The 19296-nt window shown below is 38.1% G+C and overlaps 1 protein-coding gene across 6 annotated transcripts in view; it reads right to left on the reverse strand.

Annotated features, from left to right (window-relative positions):
• Positions 1–432: 432 nt before the first annotated feature.
• Positions 433–19296, reverse strand: part of LOC102309301 (cell adhesion molecule 2) — a 168397-nt gene continuing 149533 nt past the window's right edge. For 2 of the 6 annotated variants that reach the window (XM_042219668.1, XM_042219666.1), the window contains 8 exons: positions 16941–17126; positions 16537–16674; positions 9497–9655; positions 9134–9224; positions 8744–8922; positions 4160–4186; positions 2446–2568; positions 433–2337 (listed from right to left, as the gene is read on the reverse strand). In XM_042219668.1, the coding sequence (XP_042075602.1) occupies positions 2219–2337; positions 2446–2568; positions 4160–4186; positions 8744–8922; positions 9134–9224; positions 9497–9655; positions 16537–16674; positions 16941–17126 (1022 nt within the window). In that variant the 3' untranslated portion in view covers positions 433–2218. Of the gene's footprint in view, positions 2338–2445; positions 2569–4159; positions 4187–8743; positions 8923–9133; positions 9225–9496; positions 9656–16536; positions 16675–16940; positions 17129–19296 lie in introns of all 6 variants that reach the window. The other 4 variants (XM_014334916.2, XM_042219669.1, XM_042219667.1 and 1 more) reach the window with 4 other exon arrangements.

A 19296-nucleotide genomic window follows, 5' to 3' on the forward strand; every position in this document is an offset into this window, starting at 1 on the left:
TGCTGTGTGGGTGTCTGCGAGTAGCTTCCTGAAGCCACTTGAAGCATAACAAACTCAGGTCCACTGAGACACGGTGGAATTTGGGAAGACTTAAGTGTTCCTTTTGTCGCCCTGTATTAATGCACAAATCATGAGTTGAAGCTAAATGCCTCGGGCAATCTTCCCGAGGAGCTTCATGGATTTTTAATCTTTCTACAAGTCAGACACTTTGCATATATTATTAACACTAACGGCAAGTAATACTTAACAGTTACTATAGTAGTATAGAATATCAATTATAGTGCAACTTAAGTCACAGCACTGCCTACCACATATGCTTCTCTCGCTCAGCGGCAGCTACGTGGACTGATTCACTGAGTGCAGGTAATAGCGCTCCAACTCATCACGGCAAGGCGCTTCAAGGTGCAAATTTAGTAACAACAAAAGGACATCTTTCAAGTTGTTCATTTTTTAATCCGCACTTCATCTCTCTTTTTTCGCATCTTTTTTTTTTTTCATTTTACAGTGGCATAGTTGAAAAATGAATATTCAATACTGTGAAAAAAAGCAAACCTCACACATCCCCCATAAAAAGCAAATTAATTACAGCAATTTAAATCTGTACAAAATGAGTTATTTATAGCATCATACTGAACTAACAAAATAACATGTATGAGCATTGGCAATGTGGTTCAATGTCTTTGATACAGTGATTATATACAGTGAGGGGATGTTTGATTCACCAATGCCTAAACATGTCATTAGTACTGTTTGCAGCAAACTCAAAGGCCATAACGGTGATCCTTGTATTGTTCTTTTATGAGAACTTACAGAAATAAAAATGGAAAAGTTAATGTCAGACAACTACTTCATAATAACAGCAATAATATCAATCAATATAGTATCATATAAGAAAGTCAATCAGCCATAATAATAATAAATACATATATTTTTACCCAGATTTTTTTTTTGTAACATTTTAAGCATTTCATTAGAATCCCTGTTTGAAGAAATCTTCAAAAATGTGAAAACGCTGTCCTCGAAGTGACTGGAACTCATATGACCTGAAATTAAAGGCTATAACCAGAGTTTTTCTTCCTTTTACTAAAATTGAATACTTACATATTATTTACATGCCTTCGGGCAAAACAAAATTGGAAAGAAATGGAAAAACATGAAAGATCTGTGAAGTACCGTTAAATGCTGTATATGCTAATATACAAACTGCAATGTGTCAGGGATCCCAAGATTCAACAATATTGGTCACTAATATTCACGTTAGCAAAGTATTTTACAGCAATATCCACACATTTAGCATAGTTGTTCAATAAAACTCAACATAAATAATGAACCGACACAAGGTTCCACTCATTCAGTTTGGATATTACAACAAATCGCCAACAAAAAGGAAACGTTTTTCATCCACGACAATAACTGCGATTGAACTGAAGTCTTCTTCACATGTCTGACACCATCTCTCCATCTAGACTCATATTGAATCCTGAGACAAAAAGCAGTTGATGTTTTTTCCCCTCTGTAATAGTCCTCAGACTTTGTGCTTTAATTTTCTAACTTGTTCTTTGTTGGTTATAAATCAACAGTGTAACAAAAAGGAGAAAAAAAAATCAGTGCAGGAATATACAGACAATGCTAAGAGGGCGATTATTTCATCTTGAGACAATCACTCAGATTGTGCTTCTGCTTTGTGTTTGTTAAAGTATCTGATCTGTTTTAAGATGCTCTAAACGTGTGCGGCATGTCTGAGGAGGGTTAGCTCCGGGAAACATCCAAGCCAATCATGTAATCCTTAAAAACTGATGTATTTAACATATTTTGCTCCTACAGAAAAACCTTTTCAAATGCTGAGAGTTGAGTTGGAGAACAAAATTACTGTTGTTACTTCTGAATTTTAAAAATCTGCAAAAGGTTGTATAACAGGTAACGTAAGAAAGAGTAGAGAAAAATACAGGCAATGAAAGAAATGCAGAAGAATGTACAGCATTTAGGCACAGAAAAACTGAAAAGGACATAATCCAATTGTACATGGATTATATTACAAAAGACGAAGGCTATTTTGTTAGTGAATGCTTTGAAAACAAGCATATCTAAGCATGATTGCTTTCTAAAAAAGACAGAACAATAAATTAAAAAAGACAATGCAGTGAGTCTGAGACAGCTTAAAATTGCACGTCTGCTGTCAAAGGTTGTCATGAAATGAAAGAAGTGAGGAAAAAGAAGTCTAAATAAAGTACTCTTTCTTTTCTTCTGCATGCACATGGTTTCCTTCAGCATTGATGATGGCTGTGTCAGCGTCAGGGGCGTCCTCTGCTCCTTTGGCCTCATGTGTTAGATATGTCCCTGCAGACATAAAAAGCAAGTTATCCACCAGCTAGAGAGTGCAAGACATATTCATTTACTGCAAACAAGCAAAGTGATATTCAGAGCAGTTCAGGAGACCTCTTTTACCTTTATGTCTGGCCAGATATCGTCCAAGGACTATTATCAAACACAAGGTGATGAAGACCACGACTGCAACAACTCCGCCGATTAAAGCGTGGTCAGGTCCATGCTGTCCTAAAGCATTAGGATCTGAAACACAACAGATAGAGAGAGGAGATGAGAAAAAGTGGAGGAATGATAACTTAACAACTGGAAGCTTCTACTGTCAATGCAGCTGTAGGTGTTTATTAAACAGCATTAAAGGTATTTTGCTGCAAATAACCTGAAAAAATCCAGATGTTGCTTTTACACTTGTGAACAAAGCACAAGAGTAGCAGATGAGCTTCTGTCAGATTTAGAACAACCTGAAACGACTGCTTTGAAGTACCTGAACAGTTGTTAAAAAAAGAAAAAAAAAGTAATCTTAGGAAATACCACAAATCTCTATACAATTAAAAAGCTTGGCATTATCCTCCTTTTTTCTGTCTTTCATGTTTCTGTTTTCCTAGCACTACTTTCATAATGCGCAGGACTAGGTTTTTAAATAAGCGTTATTTAACACTGTGCATCCTCTGGGCAGAAAGCAGACAGAGGGTTTCCCAGGCAGGAGCATGCCTTTGTGCCGGTCCTGTGATAAACTGTGAGTGGCTGTGTCTTTACTGTGCACCTTGTGTGCTCTCATTATCTCAGGCTGATGAATGGTTATGGCTTGTGCTCGGTTTTCCAAAGTGACCCTGGGAAATGATTGCGGCGATGTTTCTACAAACCTTGTTATACTCTGCTGGTAACGAATGCAACCCTCATTTTTAAAATCCCAGCGTGCGGGACGTTAAAAAAAAAAAGAGGGATGAAGCTGTGCAACATGCAGTTTATTAAACTCCATGCAGAATAGACCACCACGATTGTTTCATCAACTCACAAGCAGGCACTGCAAACTCTGAATTTTCTTTTTTTTTTGATCTGAATTAACTGAATTTGGTTGCATGTTAATGGATAGAATGATCTGTACAGCACTGTCAGCAAGGAGCATAAGGAATCTTTTATATCACACTTGGCTGGTGCATTTTTAACAGAATTTGGTACTGATTGTGTAGATACAGTAGTTACTGCTCTGGAACAAACTAAAATAAAGCAGCATAAAAAATAAGATAGGATGTAAGTTGCTACATTCAACAACAAAAGGTCATTTCAAGAGCACACAGGGACAAGAGTAATTTCGTCGGTCATATTTTGCCTGATCTGATGTTCAGTTACATTAAGAGAGATAAGTTGTTTTAATCATGTTGCATTAATTAGACACAATCCCACTCAAAATGTCTTACAAAGAAAACTAACTAAATTCCTGCAAACAGAAATTCTGCACTTAGATCAAATCTACAAAAAATGGTGAACAAATACTTTTCAAGAGCTCTGTGATCAGATATTTGAAAGATAATTTTTGACTTTGATTTACTGTAACCACAGGATCATATACATAGATACTGTCACAAATACAATCTTCAGCAGAGGTCCTTTGAGAACCATCTATTTCAGTGGCAAAGACAAAGCAAAATAGAAACATATTGTGTGATAACTTATGCAGCCTGTGACATGGCTGGAGAGAAAACGACTGAGCGAGCATCCATGCATGGTGATGATTTGGCTCATGCTGGGTGAGGCCGTGATGTGTCTTGACCCAGAGCCAGATCCAGATCACGCACTCTAAATCTGACTTGAAATGATCATCTACTGGGATATTTACCTGTTGTAGGCCCTGGAAAGTCTTTGGCTGTTGCCATGGTTGAAGACAGTGACAGCAGTAAGGGAAGACGAGGGGAACAACACCGTGATAAAAAAGGTGACCACAAAATTCAAAGGAAAACACAAAGAGATTTCCATGGTTCTGGTTTACTTGACAGTGTGCAGGTATGCACAGCTTGCTGTCACATGAGCCAAATACATGCCTAACTGGACTTGCTATAAATGTTGATTTAGAGAGCAGCACAAGAAAGTTGTATACGTATAGAGTTAGTGCGTAGGTAGCTTCTTAATTGGTCAAATACTATCTCACTAACCTCCACAAGTATTCACATGGTTTGGGTATTTTAAGTTAACTGGTACCTGTTTAATAATTCATCTACATTGGAGCATATTGCTCTTTTTTTCCTGCTTATACATTACAAATAAAATTCTACTACCCAGGACTCTTTATGGCAGGCATATGCAGAATATTTGAGAGACAAATATGTCAAAACCTGTGCCAAAAACCAAAACCATCTGAATGCATAGAGCAGTAGAGATACATGGAAAAACAAATTCTTTTGTACTGCGTGCCATTGTGTTAATACTGAGGGAACTTGAATCTGCTTTAAACGTTCAAACATCACCTAAATGTTTTAAATCATACACACACATTGTGTTTGTGTGTGTGTGGCTGTGTGATTAATATTCTGGTTACTATATAAGGCTCCTTATCCCTCCTTTTTTAGCACATGCTGTCAATACACATTCTTGCCAGTTTTAAGCTGTTCCACTGACCAAAAATTGCATTTGCAAAGGTACTGCCAGGGGATAAATATGGAGCAAATATTTTACAAGGAAGAAAATATTAGTCAAAGTTAAAAACGATATGTTTTTGCAGGAACATAATATAACCTTTGTTTGTTTACAAGAAAATTTAATCGGCACCTTTAATGCGAGTTATTACCAAAACAAAGCACAGCCTAAGTCTAAGTAATGTTTGCAGTTCCTCATCCAACAAACTTGTTTTTTCTTTTAATGCAGCCATGTTTTACCTGCAGAGAGCTCTTGTGCTTCAGTATGTCAAAGTCATAATACACAAACACTGCAACAGTAATTCCATTAGGAGAGACAGAGTGAAATAGTGACATGAAGCATGTGGTTTTGCTGAACATTGTTATTAATTATCATTAATAATTTTCAATAATGTTCATTTTCAGCCCAAGAACAAAAGTATGAACACTCATGTTTCCTGCTTGGACTTTTATGTATGCAGTGGTTTACCAGCAGTAACTCCACAATGGGGTTTGTTATTTTTACAATATCTGCATAACATCAGCTATCAATAACAGAATTAATCACATGCAGTAATAAAAATGATCCATATGTAACAGCGTTGTTAGAAAAAAACAAACAAATAGAAAGTGAAAAGGATAGCGGACTGAATTCATCAAATGAAACAATGTTACTTTCTAGCTCAAAGCCTGGTTTTGAGCTCATCAATCATCAGCCGTGTGTTCATTGTCACGTTTGTGAGTGCGTGGAGCACAGGGGAGGCGGGGCCACACAGCGGGTGCAAGTGAACGCAGCTGTGACTGCCTATGCTTAATGTGGCAATGTAGGCATTAGAAGACTGCAAGGATTGAGGCTAGAGAGGGAGGCACGAAGGCGATGACGTCTGCTAAGCAAAAATAGGAACAACTGGAAGCGAAAACAAACCACTCTGAGGAGCGCAGGCGTCGGTGTGAGAAACTGACAGGACAGTCACACAGCCCTGGTGATTTACTGTGTGTGGCTGGTGCAGCTTAATTCATGACTTTACGTCACCTTAGTAAATACAAGCGAAAAGAAGAAGAAGAAGAAAACAATGAACTGACGTTAAAATACAAGGGCTGCACAATGAATCAAGCTCTGAATCAGTAAAGTCTTTCAGCAGTATCACCCTGTAAAAGATGAGTCACGCATGAAGGAGTCGAAGGACTTTTACATCTGTTAAAATTTCAAGCATCTGATGATTGGCTGGTAAATAGAGCACACACAGGAAAAGTGAAACTTACAATGTGTCATGCTTGTTGAGGTGAAAATGTACAATCAATCACAATGAAATGTGAAAGAAACAGGCATGAGTGAGTCTGCAGCTTCACAGATGTATGCAGACTCTATTTAATTAAACTAGTATCTGTTACTACCGCTCTGTCATCTAATACAGTGTTTCTTTTTCTTTATTTAATGCAGTATATTAAAGGATATAATTGCAGTCTGTGATATATTGCTTCAGACCGATGACATTTATGGCTTCTCATCTCTCTTGTCATTAGCAAATTAGGTTTAGAGGCTGAGACGATCCAAAGAGACCTGGTAAGTATCCAGCCAGACACATTGTAGCCCTGAAAAATGACTGTCATCATCGGTGGAAATGAGCCCGTCTCACGCATCTTTTTACCTGCTCAACTCAATTTCTCAATCCTCCCTACCAGAACCTTTGTATTTAGTAAAAGATGGATGCTGAGGGTTATCGCATCTGTTATTTCCTAAGCCAGTATTACAAAAGCTAGAAACCCTCTGGGTATGTATAATTCTAAACACCTGGGTTAGTTCAACAAATTTCTCTTTTTTCTGGTTTGAAATAAAAAAAAAAACATCTTATGCGAGGAAGGAAACCTTAGATCAGCACATGGTGTCTAGATATGACAGGGTGATACAGTGATCTACACTAGGCTGGCATCACTGCCTACCCCTGTTCAATGAACATGCTGAAAGGGGAGAACAAGATAACAAAAGCTGAAAAGACCAATGTGTCATCCTTTTCTTTTCATATTTCCCAATGAAGAGCTTTCTTTTTCCCCAAAGCCTTTGCTTTTAAAAATCACACAGAAAAGCTGCCGTACATCCACTAACTGCTCGGGAGTTGAATAAGTCTGTGCGGCGATAAGTCGTTCACAAACAAACTACAATCTCCAGTGGCACTGTTTAGCTGGCAAAAGTGGAAACAAATAAATCCATGTTGAATTGCAATATTCTGCTCTTGTTTCTGCCTTTTTTATTTTTTTATTTTTAGCCGTATTTGATAAATGTTACAAACATGCGCTGCAGAGGCCTTAACGAACCATTTTCTGGACCATGTCGTCTTTATTCTCTCAACCCCTTCACTGTCTCGGGATTAACTTATCTCTCCTCCAGGCTGTACTTGGAAGCTAAATTCTGCATCCTTAACACTTTTTTTTCTGTTTCCTCACAGGAAGAGTCCAGAAGCTAAACCCACGCCGTGATAAGTAGTGAGGTAAACTGTGTTATCCTGCATAGTGCCAAGGCGAAATTTGAAAGTGGATTCTTGAGTACATGGAGTGGAAAACTGCATGACTACAGATCTCTGTGCTGCACGATATGTATTATTCTTATAAAGAAAATATATATTTGAACTGCAAATTGATGATATTTAAACAGACTTAACTTATCATTCTTATTATGCCACCTTTGTGTCAAATAATACCGTTTAGCTGTTGCAAGTCACAATCTACTCTCTTCTGCACCATCTTTTATTGCTAATTGGCAGAAATATAAAACCACCATATAGCAAGTTTTTTTCTGATATAATAATAAATATTTTATCTCATTTACTACAAACACATGTCTCACTTTAGAGCTGTCTCACAAACTAAAAAGCCAAAATGCTGATGAGGATGTGCAGGTTGTCATTTGAAGACGGTGTGTCATCTACGAATGACAACTGATGATCCAGATGGAAGCAGAATGTAAAGTGTCGTGTTGACCTTATACATCAGTGTGTTTTCACATAATTAAATTTCCTTCTCTGTTGTGAGCTACCAGCAGTTTTCTAATGAAATATACAGACATCTTAGCTGAGCAACTTTGGTGAGTCATTTTATTCATGGTTGTAGACTTAATGGCCATGTTAGAATACACTGAAATCATTGAACCCAATGGCTGTGTTGAATGTTAAAACTGTATATTTGCCAGCCATTATATCGACAACATATGTTGCAGTAGTAATAGTAGTTAAAACGTGTGGTTAAAGTGTCTGAAATATTAAAACCAATTTAATCTAGAAGGCATTCAAATTAATGCCAAACATTATTCAGGGAAATCTGATTTTTATTTATTTATTTGTTTATTTATTTTTGATGAAAAAGATCTGAAACATGTTTACCCATTTATGCTTATCCAAATATCCATTCATTAAGTCTATCTGCCTATCGTTCAAAGAGATGTGTGGGTGTGGAGACCTTGATAGCTGAAATTCATAAATTATTAATCAATGACTGTTAAATGATTGAAGTGAAGTTACCTTCCCATAAACTCCTTACCTAAAGTGTCTCCACTTTGAACAACTGATTATCTGATATTGCAAAGATGATCAATTTATTGATTTCCCTGTATTGAAAAATCGTTCATATTTAAAACAGGTTGTTTTCAACAGTTACAGTTACCAGTTGACTCTCGCTTTTTTGACATGGACTGGGTTTGTATTTTTGTGATGAACACCATCTGCCTTTGAGTTTGAACACAACTGCCTGCAAAGCTTTGTAAGCAGCAACAAAGGGAAATGATAAAGCATAACAAAAAAAGCCCTTACTGAAGTACCCACCATATACAAACAGTATGTATTCAGCACTACTGGACCCCAGATGGTTGCTGGCCTCACACCGGTATGTGCCATTGTCCGTCTTGTTGAGCATAGTGATGGTAAGTTCCCTTCCCTCCACAATCATACGCTCAATGTCTGGCAGCTCTCCTCCATCTTTAGACCACTCCACTGGCTCAGGTCTGGGAAAGAATTTGAGAAAATGTATTTAACTGCAACTGAATAAACTGCTGTGATAAAAAAAACAAAAACAATAACAAACCATAATGAATTTGATTTCACTTCAATTCATTTTCACAAGTCATCTCAAGGCACAAAACAAATTACATTTAGGTGCAATTTGCACTATTTGTGCTGATATGAAATTGAAGTTGTAAATGCTTTTCAACTTACATTGGGTTGCCTATGGAAACACACTCCAGTTTGAAGTATTGGCCTTCCTGTGGGATGATGAGTGAATGTGCAATCTCCAGATGGGGAGCATCTGCAAAGAGGAGACAAAAAAAGAAACACAAAAAAGTGGTTCTAACACAAAATGCAACAGTAGTTAGCTCTGTGCCTACTGAGCAGCTCTTAGCTATAGCCCATATCACTATTCTGTTTAGGCACTAATCCCTTACCTGCAAGATAATCCCATATTAATCCAGAACAAATGCAAGACTAAACCTGGACACATAACTGCAATCTCAATCCATGTATTTCGCTAATCTAAGCAATGCTAATCTACCCAGTTTTACAGGCTATGACCCCACTCACAGTGGACCTCCAGGACCTCGGTTGTCATGTAGGGTTTGGACAAAGACACATGCTCCACACTGCAGGTGTAGGCAACGCCGTCATCCCGCTTGTCCACCTGGAACTGAAGGCTACTCCTCACTGTGAATGACTTTCCTGTAGCGTTCACCTCCTTAGTGCCTGTGGGGAATCAGAATATGAACCAGGGTGAAATGTACTTGTGAATTATTTATAGTTTTGGGGAGCAGTTCTAGCTTTTGAGCAAGACTTTTACAGGAAAATTATTTTGGAGAAAGAAGCAGAGCAAAACAAAAATCATCTTGTAAATCTGAAAAACTGTGAAAAAAAAAGAAAGAAATTTATTTCAAGATGTTGCTCTTCTGACATAGACAGCTGCAGTGTTGTTGTTGTTGTTTTTCTCTGCATCTCCTTTGAGGGAAAGAATCCTTAGCCTTTGAAAGTCAAGTCAAAGTAGAGTGAATAGTGAAGGGAGAGCAATATGAGAGTTGACTCGGTTGGTTGGGTGTGTTTGCTCCTCTAGGACCATCTCTCAGACATCCCAGCCAACACAAACAGGCATGCTCCCCCCTTCAGTAGTATGTGATAGATTTCCATAGTTTTAGTGACACTTCTTCTTTCTTTCTTTCTTTCTTTTTTGTCTTTTGTCATACCAAAACATTCGCCTTCAACTTATCTCAATTTGTTTTCATTTTTCCCCTGCCCTGTGATGTTGTCCTCATTAAGCTATGCCTTTTAACTTGTAATTGAAAGCCTTTCATTGCCGTTTGTGGCTACTCTCTTGTCAGCACTTAGTGTGGCACCTAGAATCTGCTGTACAAGGCTATTGGATCTAAACAAGACATTAGTTGACAATGGCCTCAGAAGGACTTTTCTTTGGAGATGCTACCCCACTCACCCCTACCTCCTTGCATCCGCCTCACATTACATACTTCCAACCATCTCCCCCTGGACTGCCTGCCATCCACAGCAAACCAGATTCAATCAATACATATGTGTGTGCTCACTCAGCTCCTTCAGAAACACACACCTACACACTGATATTGGTCTATTAAACACTAAAAGCTCCTTTCAGTGAAACCCAGATTACCCGTAGCATCATCATTTTGGGTTAATCTATTCTGTTTGTGCCACACTACTCCATTTTTCATGAAATGGTCTGACAAAATCCTAATGTACTGCAGAGTAGCCTACAAATGTTAAAAAGTCAAACTTCAAAACTGAAATTAATAACGCTAAGAATAAGAATGCAAAGCACAGAGCAACAGAGTGCATCATAAATGTCAAGATTTTGAAAAAAAATAAAAAAATCCAAGCATCACATAGGATTTGAGCAAAATAGGAAAGTCGGAGGCCTTATATTTGAGAGTCAGATGCCTTGGATTTTGCCCTGGAGTACAGGAGGGGAAAGGGAAGCGCCTCTGTGGCATTAAGCGCAAATCTCTCCAGCTTTTTCTCTCATTCGTCAAGTCGCCTACAGCATCAGGGTTGCAACAGAGGAACTGTCAGTCTCTTTTAAGGCGGCTGCTAGCATTGCCAGAGAACACGCTAAGGTAGCTTTCGTAAGAATGGGAATGTGCCCAATTGTGCTTGCTTTGAACAAGTACCCCAAGAGGCCAGTAAAGCTGTATTCAGGCAACTGGAGGCACTCCTGTAAGCACCACCTCAGTGTCTGTTTTAACAAGAAAGTGTGTCGGTGACAGGATTCTGGTGTTTTTCTCTGACCTTAACTGATTTGCTGAGGTATATCTTGGAAAATTAAAGCCAGATGAACCTTGAACTTGGACTGATTTTGTCTTTTACTCTGTGACTACTTTTCTCTATTTAATTGCTAATGAAGTAATTTATAGTACTAACTCAAATTCAGCTTTTTTGGGGGGCTTTTGGAGTCATCATTTTATTTTGGTGTTTTCCTTTCTTCATTCTCATTCATTCTCCAAAATACTTCTTTCACTTCACTGTCACAGCTGTAATAGAGGCCTGAGATGACCAGGTATTCTTGTCTCTCCAGCAACTCCCTCCAGTTCCTTCGGAGGGAGCTAGTGAGTCTCAGGCTAGCTGGGAGTTCTAATCCCTTCTGCACGTCTCACATTGTCCCTGGGGCCTCCACCCAAGTGGCTATTCCCGATCCAAGTACTTTCTTGGATCCGAGCCTTGTTGTAGCAGAAAGGCTTGTGTGGTCTAGTGATCCTCAGTAGTGGGTTGTTGGGAAATGTTCTTGGTGGTGTCTCCCATGACACACAGGCCTGGGGCCAATATATAGACTTAGACAAACTTTAGTAAACCTTTAAATAAAGGAAGAATTTAAACTTTGACCTTGCCTAGAACAGATAAACTGTGACATTCCTCCAGAGCCAAATGCTTGCTACCTGAGTTACCCATTTTGCTCAAGCTTAGGATAGCAGTAAATAAGCCCCAACAATGGAAATGTAGAGAAGCCATGTGTGCCCACCAACCAGAAGTAACATGTCCTTTTTTTCGTATACATTATATTCATTGACACTACACAGTTTAATATCCACTGATTGATTACGTGTTTGTAATGTAATTTCACCTTACAAACTCTGTGTGGAGTTTGGATGTTCTCCCTGTGCCTGTGCTGATTCCGTTATCATGCTCTGGCTTCCTCTCGCAGTCCAAAGACAAGCATGTTAGGTCAACTGGTGATTCTAAATTGGAGTAGGTGTGCGTTGGTGTCACTGAACTTCCTGTCTTAGGTGTAGTCTACACAAGTAGTGCTCCATGACAGCTGAGTCTGTTCTGTACTGGATTATCTCGGTGTAAATAAGTGTATAATTTGGCTGCACTACTGGATCAAAGATCAATCAATAATTGGCCAAACATGAGCATTCATCCATCCATCTGTACATCTAACCAAACAGTTAGGGTGAAATTAAGTTATAAATTTATAGTTAAAATGCACAAATAACAAATACTGGCCACAAATCAGTCTGTAGTGATTGTTGGTTTTACTTTTAATACTTTTACTAATTACATTCCTTTTACAGATTATTTTGTCACACTGTGTGCAAGACATGCGCTAAAAATATTATTAGGTAGTTTATATATTGATGCATTCAGCTATTTAGTGAATAGCACAGAACATATAGACAGAATATAGGTAGTCTTACAAGAGGAGGAGTGAGACAGTAGCTGGAAATTGGCTGGGAAGGGCACTGCAGCCGGCTGACAGCCAGTGATCCTCTAGCTCAGAGTGTAAATTCTGAGTGACTGGGAATGTGAGGGTGTTATGCTGTATTTTGGTTCCACCACACAACTGGGCTAATTAGCTAAGGAGCTCTGTTTTTAAATGAGATTTTAATCTAATCTAATATCATAAGTGATTAAAAATGTAAAAACACCAATTAATATTAAAATTGGAGCAAAAAAAAATGTAGCCTGTTCTCAAGTCATCTCTCTTTAGATGGGTAGGTATACGTACTATATCCTTTTACATTCTGACAAGCAGAGATGGGCAGCAACACATTACAAGTAATCTGATTACTTTTTCGAATAATGAGTAATGTAAGGGATTACTACTTCAAAAAGTAATTAGATTACTGTTACTTTCCCGTAAGCACACTGCATTACTGCGTTACTAAACCGTTGTGATTTTGTTTGTGAGAGAGTCTCATGACAGTGACGTAAGCACATGTGACGTTAAAAAGTAAACTTCAAATCTGAGCAAGCACCTAGCAAGCCGCCACGGGAATGTGAAATTCACAGAGAAACCCCTGGAATTCTCCACTGACATGACCGCTGCAAACCTCCATCGGCCCCACTCCTGCTAAACAGGTGAAAATAGCTTTAAGAGCGACAGGATTTTATTTATTTTTTGCTGTGTTTTACTTGGGTCTATTTGAAAGAGTGAGTGTGAACACAAAACATTATTTTATTTTATATGCTGGAATATGCAGAAAATAGGTTTAAATGTTAAAGAATTTCTTCAAGTCAAAGACTGTTGCATATAATTATATTTTTGCTTAATGCAATGTGCATAAAATTAAAAGAGGCTTTTCATTCGATTCAATTTTATATGATGGATTATCCATAAAAATTAGAATTGGGCTGAAAGGTCTATTGCTTTATTACGTATTCAGGCTGTATATCATGTTTTTGAAAAGTAACTAAGTAACTAATTACTTTTGAAAATAAGTAATCAGTAAAGTAACAGGACTACTTTTTTGGAGAAGCAATCAGTAATTAGTAATTAACTTGACCAACACTGGTAATGAGTAAAAAAGCAGTCAGGTCTAATGTTGGACTTAAGGAAAAGCACTGAAAATAACGCTAAACACTTTTCTCCCAGCTTTTCTTAAAGCGTATCTTACTTTAGGCAGTGAGACACTGGCTATATAGGAAACATATTTCAGTATATGAAGCGACACACAGCCTTGATGGCCACAGGTATTAAAAAAATGGTAACTGCTTCCTTGTCAGAGCTCTTGTGAGATAATTGTGAGAGGAATGGGGAAAGTAGAGGAAAGGGGACAAAATGAATAAATAAATGACTAAAGGTGAAACTGATATGATAGATATACATTTCACTGTGTACTACTGGGCTGTCAGCTTTTGTCAGTAAGACGATAGCACAATTATACAAATATATCCCTGATACCACAAGAAGCCTAGAAATTGCAATCCCTGCTCTTTCCTACAGCAACCGCTGCTGCAGACACTGTTTGTATACTAAGAAAGGTATATGGATAAGAAATGAGTAAAACTTGCGAGCACTAATTTAAAATAGAGGACAGAAATCTATTGTCGAACTGTACTGTAGGATAGCTGGACAATTTAAGTGTCTAATATGCCAAATAGAAAATTTCAATTTATCTCAAACCGCTGTGGAAAAAGGATAACTTTATGTATGCAAAGAGAGTAACAGTGGGTGGGTTTTTTTCTCAATAGATTACAATTTGAAGTCTAGCTGTCATTCAGCGACACAAGTAACTTGTATGACTCTATACTCTGTAAACAAATTATTTGACACTAGATGACAGTTGCATTTTGAGGTTTGTAATGCTGTGTGCCTCTAATATAAATTGTCGAAAAACAAATCATCAGAGCATGAAATAAATATGACATGTTTTTGCTATTACACCTTCTGTCGTCTTAGAGCTTTGTAGACTGGTCCCCCAGTGGGGATAGATTTGACTGACAGCAGACACTGGCAGCAATGATCTTCCACAGAAGAACCAATGGCAAAACATGCTGCTCCCACAACATACTCGCTAAAGAAAGCTTTAAAGCCACACCTACAAAAGACTTGGATCCAGAGCACTGATTGACATTCCCTGTCTTTGACACTTTGACATGGAAATGAAGTTTTTAAGTCAAGCCCTCCAGTCTCTGCTATGTTCTTTTTTTTCTTTGACTTGGAGATGCAACGCTCCTGATGTGTTTGCCCAAGCGACTTAATAAAATCCACTGTATGCCAGTAAAACTAATAAAAGCACATTTGTATACAACATACCAGTTTGGGGCAGACTGGGGGCACAGGATCTTTTTTAGAGACGCGCAATTTCTACATATTTAAATGCCATTTTCTATATCACATATAAATAATGGGATTTTTTTCATTTTATCTTCACTTTATGCTTGCTTGTGAAACCCCAGTGAACAATAAGGTATTAAATTTTTATATCACAGCAAAAGGTATTATCCTGATATTTGCATGCATCACTCTTTGAACTCTGCTCGATTGCATTTTTATACTCGGCTTATGTGCACATGTCCATATATCCTAAGATTATATGCTTTAAGGCTTTAAGGATTTAATTGCATTCTAAAACATAAAGCACAAAAATATCATCTCATCTCTCACTGCATCTTGAGACGGACAGCAAGTCTGGTTGTGATGCTGTGTGCCAGCTCTCCACTAGCCTTTCAGGAATCTACGTGCATGTCATTTCAACAAGAAAACTTCATATCCCAGCCCCTCTCCCATCAATCATCATGCCATGTTGGCCAGACACAGACAGAACCACCAAGAAAAAGCTCTCTGGTGCAAATCTTCAATAAAGAGCAACTGTCACACTGAGCCTCCACAGCAGGCTCCATTACATTAAAGAGCTCCAAACAGCATATCTCAGCCATCAAATTGAGGAAAAACATTCCACTCCTATTTCTTAATGTTTTTGTCTTCCCTGTGCTTCTTAAAATCAGAAATAAGAAGGTGATAAAAGGTATACAACATAAAGTGCAGAGTTTCAAAGAGTTTGGAAAGCAGTGTACAAGAAAGTGAAAGCTTGTATGATTCTGTGGAACCACTGAAAACTTCTGCTGGTTTATTGTAATCACTGCACATCATGGTTTACCATCTGATATTGCACTGTTTCAGTGGAGTAGTTGGATTAAATTAGGTATCTGCTCTTTCCAGGTTCTGAAAGACTGAAAAAGCTGAAATGCAATAGATCAATTCAGTCAATTATAACTTCTTTGTCTTAAAATCAAAATATACAGTAATTGTACAGTTTATGGAGGAGTCACTCAATCAAAAGAAGAAATTTAAAAGCTTGTGAAAATATGTTAGATATACTGTATAAAATATTCAGCAAAACGCAAACATATGGGTTTCTAAAATTTTCTTTTTCTGTTTTATTTCAAAGGAAACGGCATTTTCGGGAATTTTGTTTACTGAAGCCCAAGAAGAAACGTTAGATTTGACATTTTTATATTTTTTAAGAACTGTTATTGGATGCTGTTGCTTTTTATGAATCGACTGACTGAATGCATCTTTAATTTCATTTGTATGACAATGAACACTGAATGCAGAGATTTTTTTTATTTACAGTTAACTTTTAATTAGAATCAATAAAAGTTAGCTAGTGAACAGCTTCCAAGTACAATAGCATTGCTGATAATGCACCATGCAACTCACAGAACTATTGAAATACAGCCACGGGAAAAATGCATGAATATTTTAGCATAAAGAAATATAGCACCGGAGTGAGTTGACGGTAAGGACACCTACTAACAGATAGAAATGGACAGAGAGTACAATGAGAATACAATGGCTTCTTAAATCCACTCCACACACTTACCTTGGACCTCCTTGTCATTTCGGAACCATCGGATGGTAGCAGCTGGTTTGCTGCCTGATGTGGTGCACGTGAGAGTGACTACGTCCCCCTCCATTGCTGGCTTGGTAAAGCCTGTGATCTCTGGTCGTCCTGGCACTCCTGCAGTGCACAGAAATGTAAATCTACAATCTAACAACTAAAAAAATACTGTATGCACATTGAGTAATATCTCAGTGGGAATTCTAAGTGGATTTCTTCTAACAGCAACAAAAATAATTTATTTCAGATATCAATCTTTCTTTACAAGATAGTTTAACTTCATTATTACTATTTTTCATCTAGCAGACAATGTTACAGTCATGCAGTTTTTTAATGTCAGAACCTAAAAGCATGTGCAGGTGTTTATTTTCTGAGAAGTAATTCACCTATGGAGACTTCACCAAAATGCACATGCTCACCCAGAACAGTGAGAAAGGCCTTGGTGGTCCTGACAGGCATCGTGAAGAGCGAGCAAGTGTACAGTCCCTCGTCTGACAGGCTGACGTCATTGATTCGGATGGTGAGCTCCTGCGATGAGGCTCGAACTAGTTCAATTCTGTGATCCCTCAGAGCTATGCAAGAAAGGAGGACACAAAGAGTCATAGAGGGCAGAGGAAAGAAGACGTACAGTTAACTAATGAGCAAATGCGCACTGAATTTCAGTGAGGGCAGCAAACGTGTAGAGGTACCATGAAATTCAGATGACCTTTACCAGAACAAGGCAGAATACACTGTGCTTTCAGTTATTTCTAATAGTTGTCAAATGCTGCAAACACATACTGTGGCCAGTGGTTTGAAACATTTTCTTTTGATTTCCATTCTAGGCTGACAGGCTTATTCACATTCAACGAGAATACAGTAGGCATCCATGGGACGCACTGAAGCGTAGCGATAGAAAAAAAAAATACAATCTGAGATTAAAATATTTTGGAGGGTAATCATTTACACTTTTAGCAGCTGCCTCTGCTTGTGCTCAGAGACGTGCAACAGTTACAGTGCAAAAGGCAAAATTTTAATACTGACATGGACATGTTTTCAAATCTTTGCACTGATAGGACTGTGTTGTACACATGAGCAGTGACAAAAGCAATGGGTAGATCACACCATGACCAACCCATAGAAACATATCTATGGTTAAAAAGGTGATCTTGTTCATGTCATCTTCTATACAATTTCAAATTCAAAATCACCTGCTCCGACAAGCGACCAACCACAGAGGCCAGGAAGGAAAGTGCCCTTCATTGAATAAATTGCACATTCTTAATCCTCAGTCCCCCGAGGCTTGGCCAGCGCTTTCCCTGCACCCTTTTTCATTTGAAGCAATTTGAACTCTATTGAATTGTACTACACAGGCAAAACCTGGCAAAATGCAGCAGGAATAGGTGCTGATTAGGATTTAATCATTGTGACCAATGTAATGTGCTGCCCTATCAGATAAAGAGCAAATCTATATAAAAATCATTAATCACCAGTGTTATTTCCATTTGATTTTAGTGATAAACATACACAGCATACATGTGATACACAATTAAATTAGATTGGGTGAAGTGGTTATTAGGTTTACACAGGCATAGTTCATTATCAACAATGCTGTTCTTCAGCTTCAATTACACCATATAATTTGATGATCATTATCGTGTAATCACACAAGCTAAAAAAACGAAAGAGGGGAAAAAAAGACATTGATGCCCCTAAGAAGTTTCTTACTAGAGACTTTTTGTAATCCAAGAATAAGGACTTGTGTAAATAAAAACAATCTTCAAGCAAGAATTAAAATTTAATAGCTTGCTGTCTGTGCCATCAGACAGCAAGCTTATTATGTGCTACAGGGCTTAATACAAACATTTGATAGTCTTACTGTAGCAAACAGCATCCTGAAACAAAGCTGCCTGATGTTCTTTGTAGTTAAGCATCCTCACTACAGAGCCTGAAAATGCCCAGAGGCTCTGGCAGAAAACAGCAAACCCTTTGGTGGATGGATACATTGGAGAGGTTATGGGGTCTAAGCAAACACTGTACAGGAACTTGAAAGATATGGCAGTACGGGCTGGGAGGATCAAAGCTTTCAACAAGATGACATACAGTGCTAGTCTTCCCCTGGCCCATATCCCTCTATCTCTGCAACGCACTGAGGAAAGTCAGGAGAAACAGGCCAACTTTTCTTCTTAACCCCCCCGCTCCTTAAAGCATCTCTGAGATGACGATAAATGGTCTGCTGTTGTTATGTAAAAGGGAACTGGTCAGAGAAAACTGGTGTTTTTTGGTTAAAATTACGTCTAGCACACAATCTGGGTGTTTAAATACAGAATAATGTGTGGTTTACCACAGCAGCTACGATTAGTTTGAAATTATGTTTCTTCACGGGCGACAAGAATAATTAAAAGTGCTGATTCTCCATGGTGATTAGTTAGCCTCCTTCCAATCTGCACCATTAGCACCCTTAGAACTCCACAGTGGCTTATTTACACATATTTTCAACAAATGCAGTAACAATCATTTCTATTATACTCCAAGGGGGACTTTCTTTATATTTCTTTGGAAAACCACAATTTTGTTGGATTCTGACAATTAAATTTAAGACTGCTATTCGCAAAAATTACGTAGTGGAAATAAAACCAACCTCTTAACAAAGTCTGCTACTAAATAGATGTAGGCTATCAGTTTAAATACCAAACAGTGACCGAAGTACAGTACAGACCAGTGATAATTTCAAATGACATTTAAAGGACCAAGTTGGATACA

The sequence above is a fragment of the Haplochromis burtoni genome, unplaced genomic scaffold (assembly GCF_018398535.1).
Source record: "Haplochromis burtoni strain Fernald_Lab_line unplaced genomic scaffold, NCSU_Asbu1 Contig_36, whole genome shotgun sequence".
Classification (NCBI taxonomy): Eukaryota; Metazoa; Chordata; class Actinopteri; order Cichliformes; family Cichlidae; genus Haplochromis; species Haplochromis burtoni.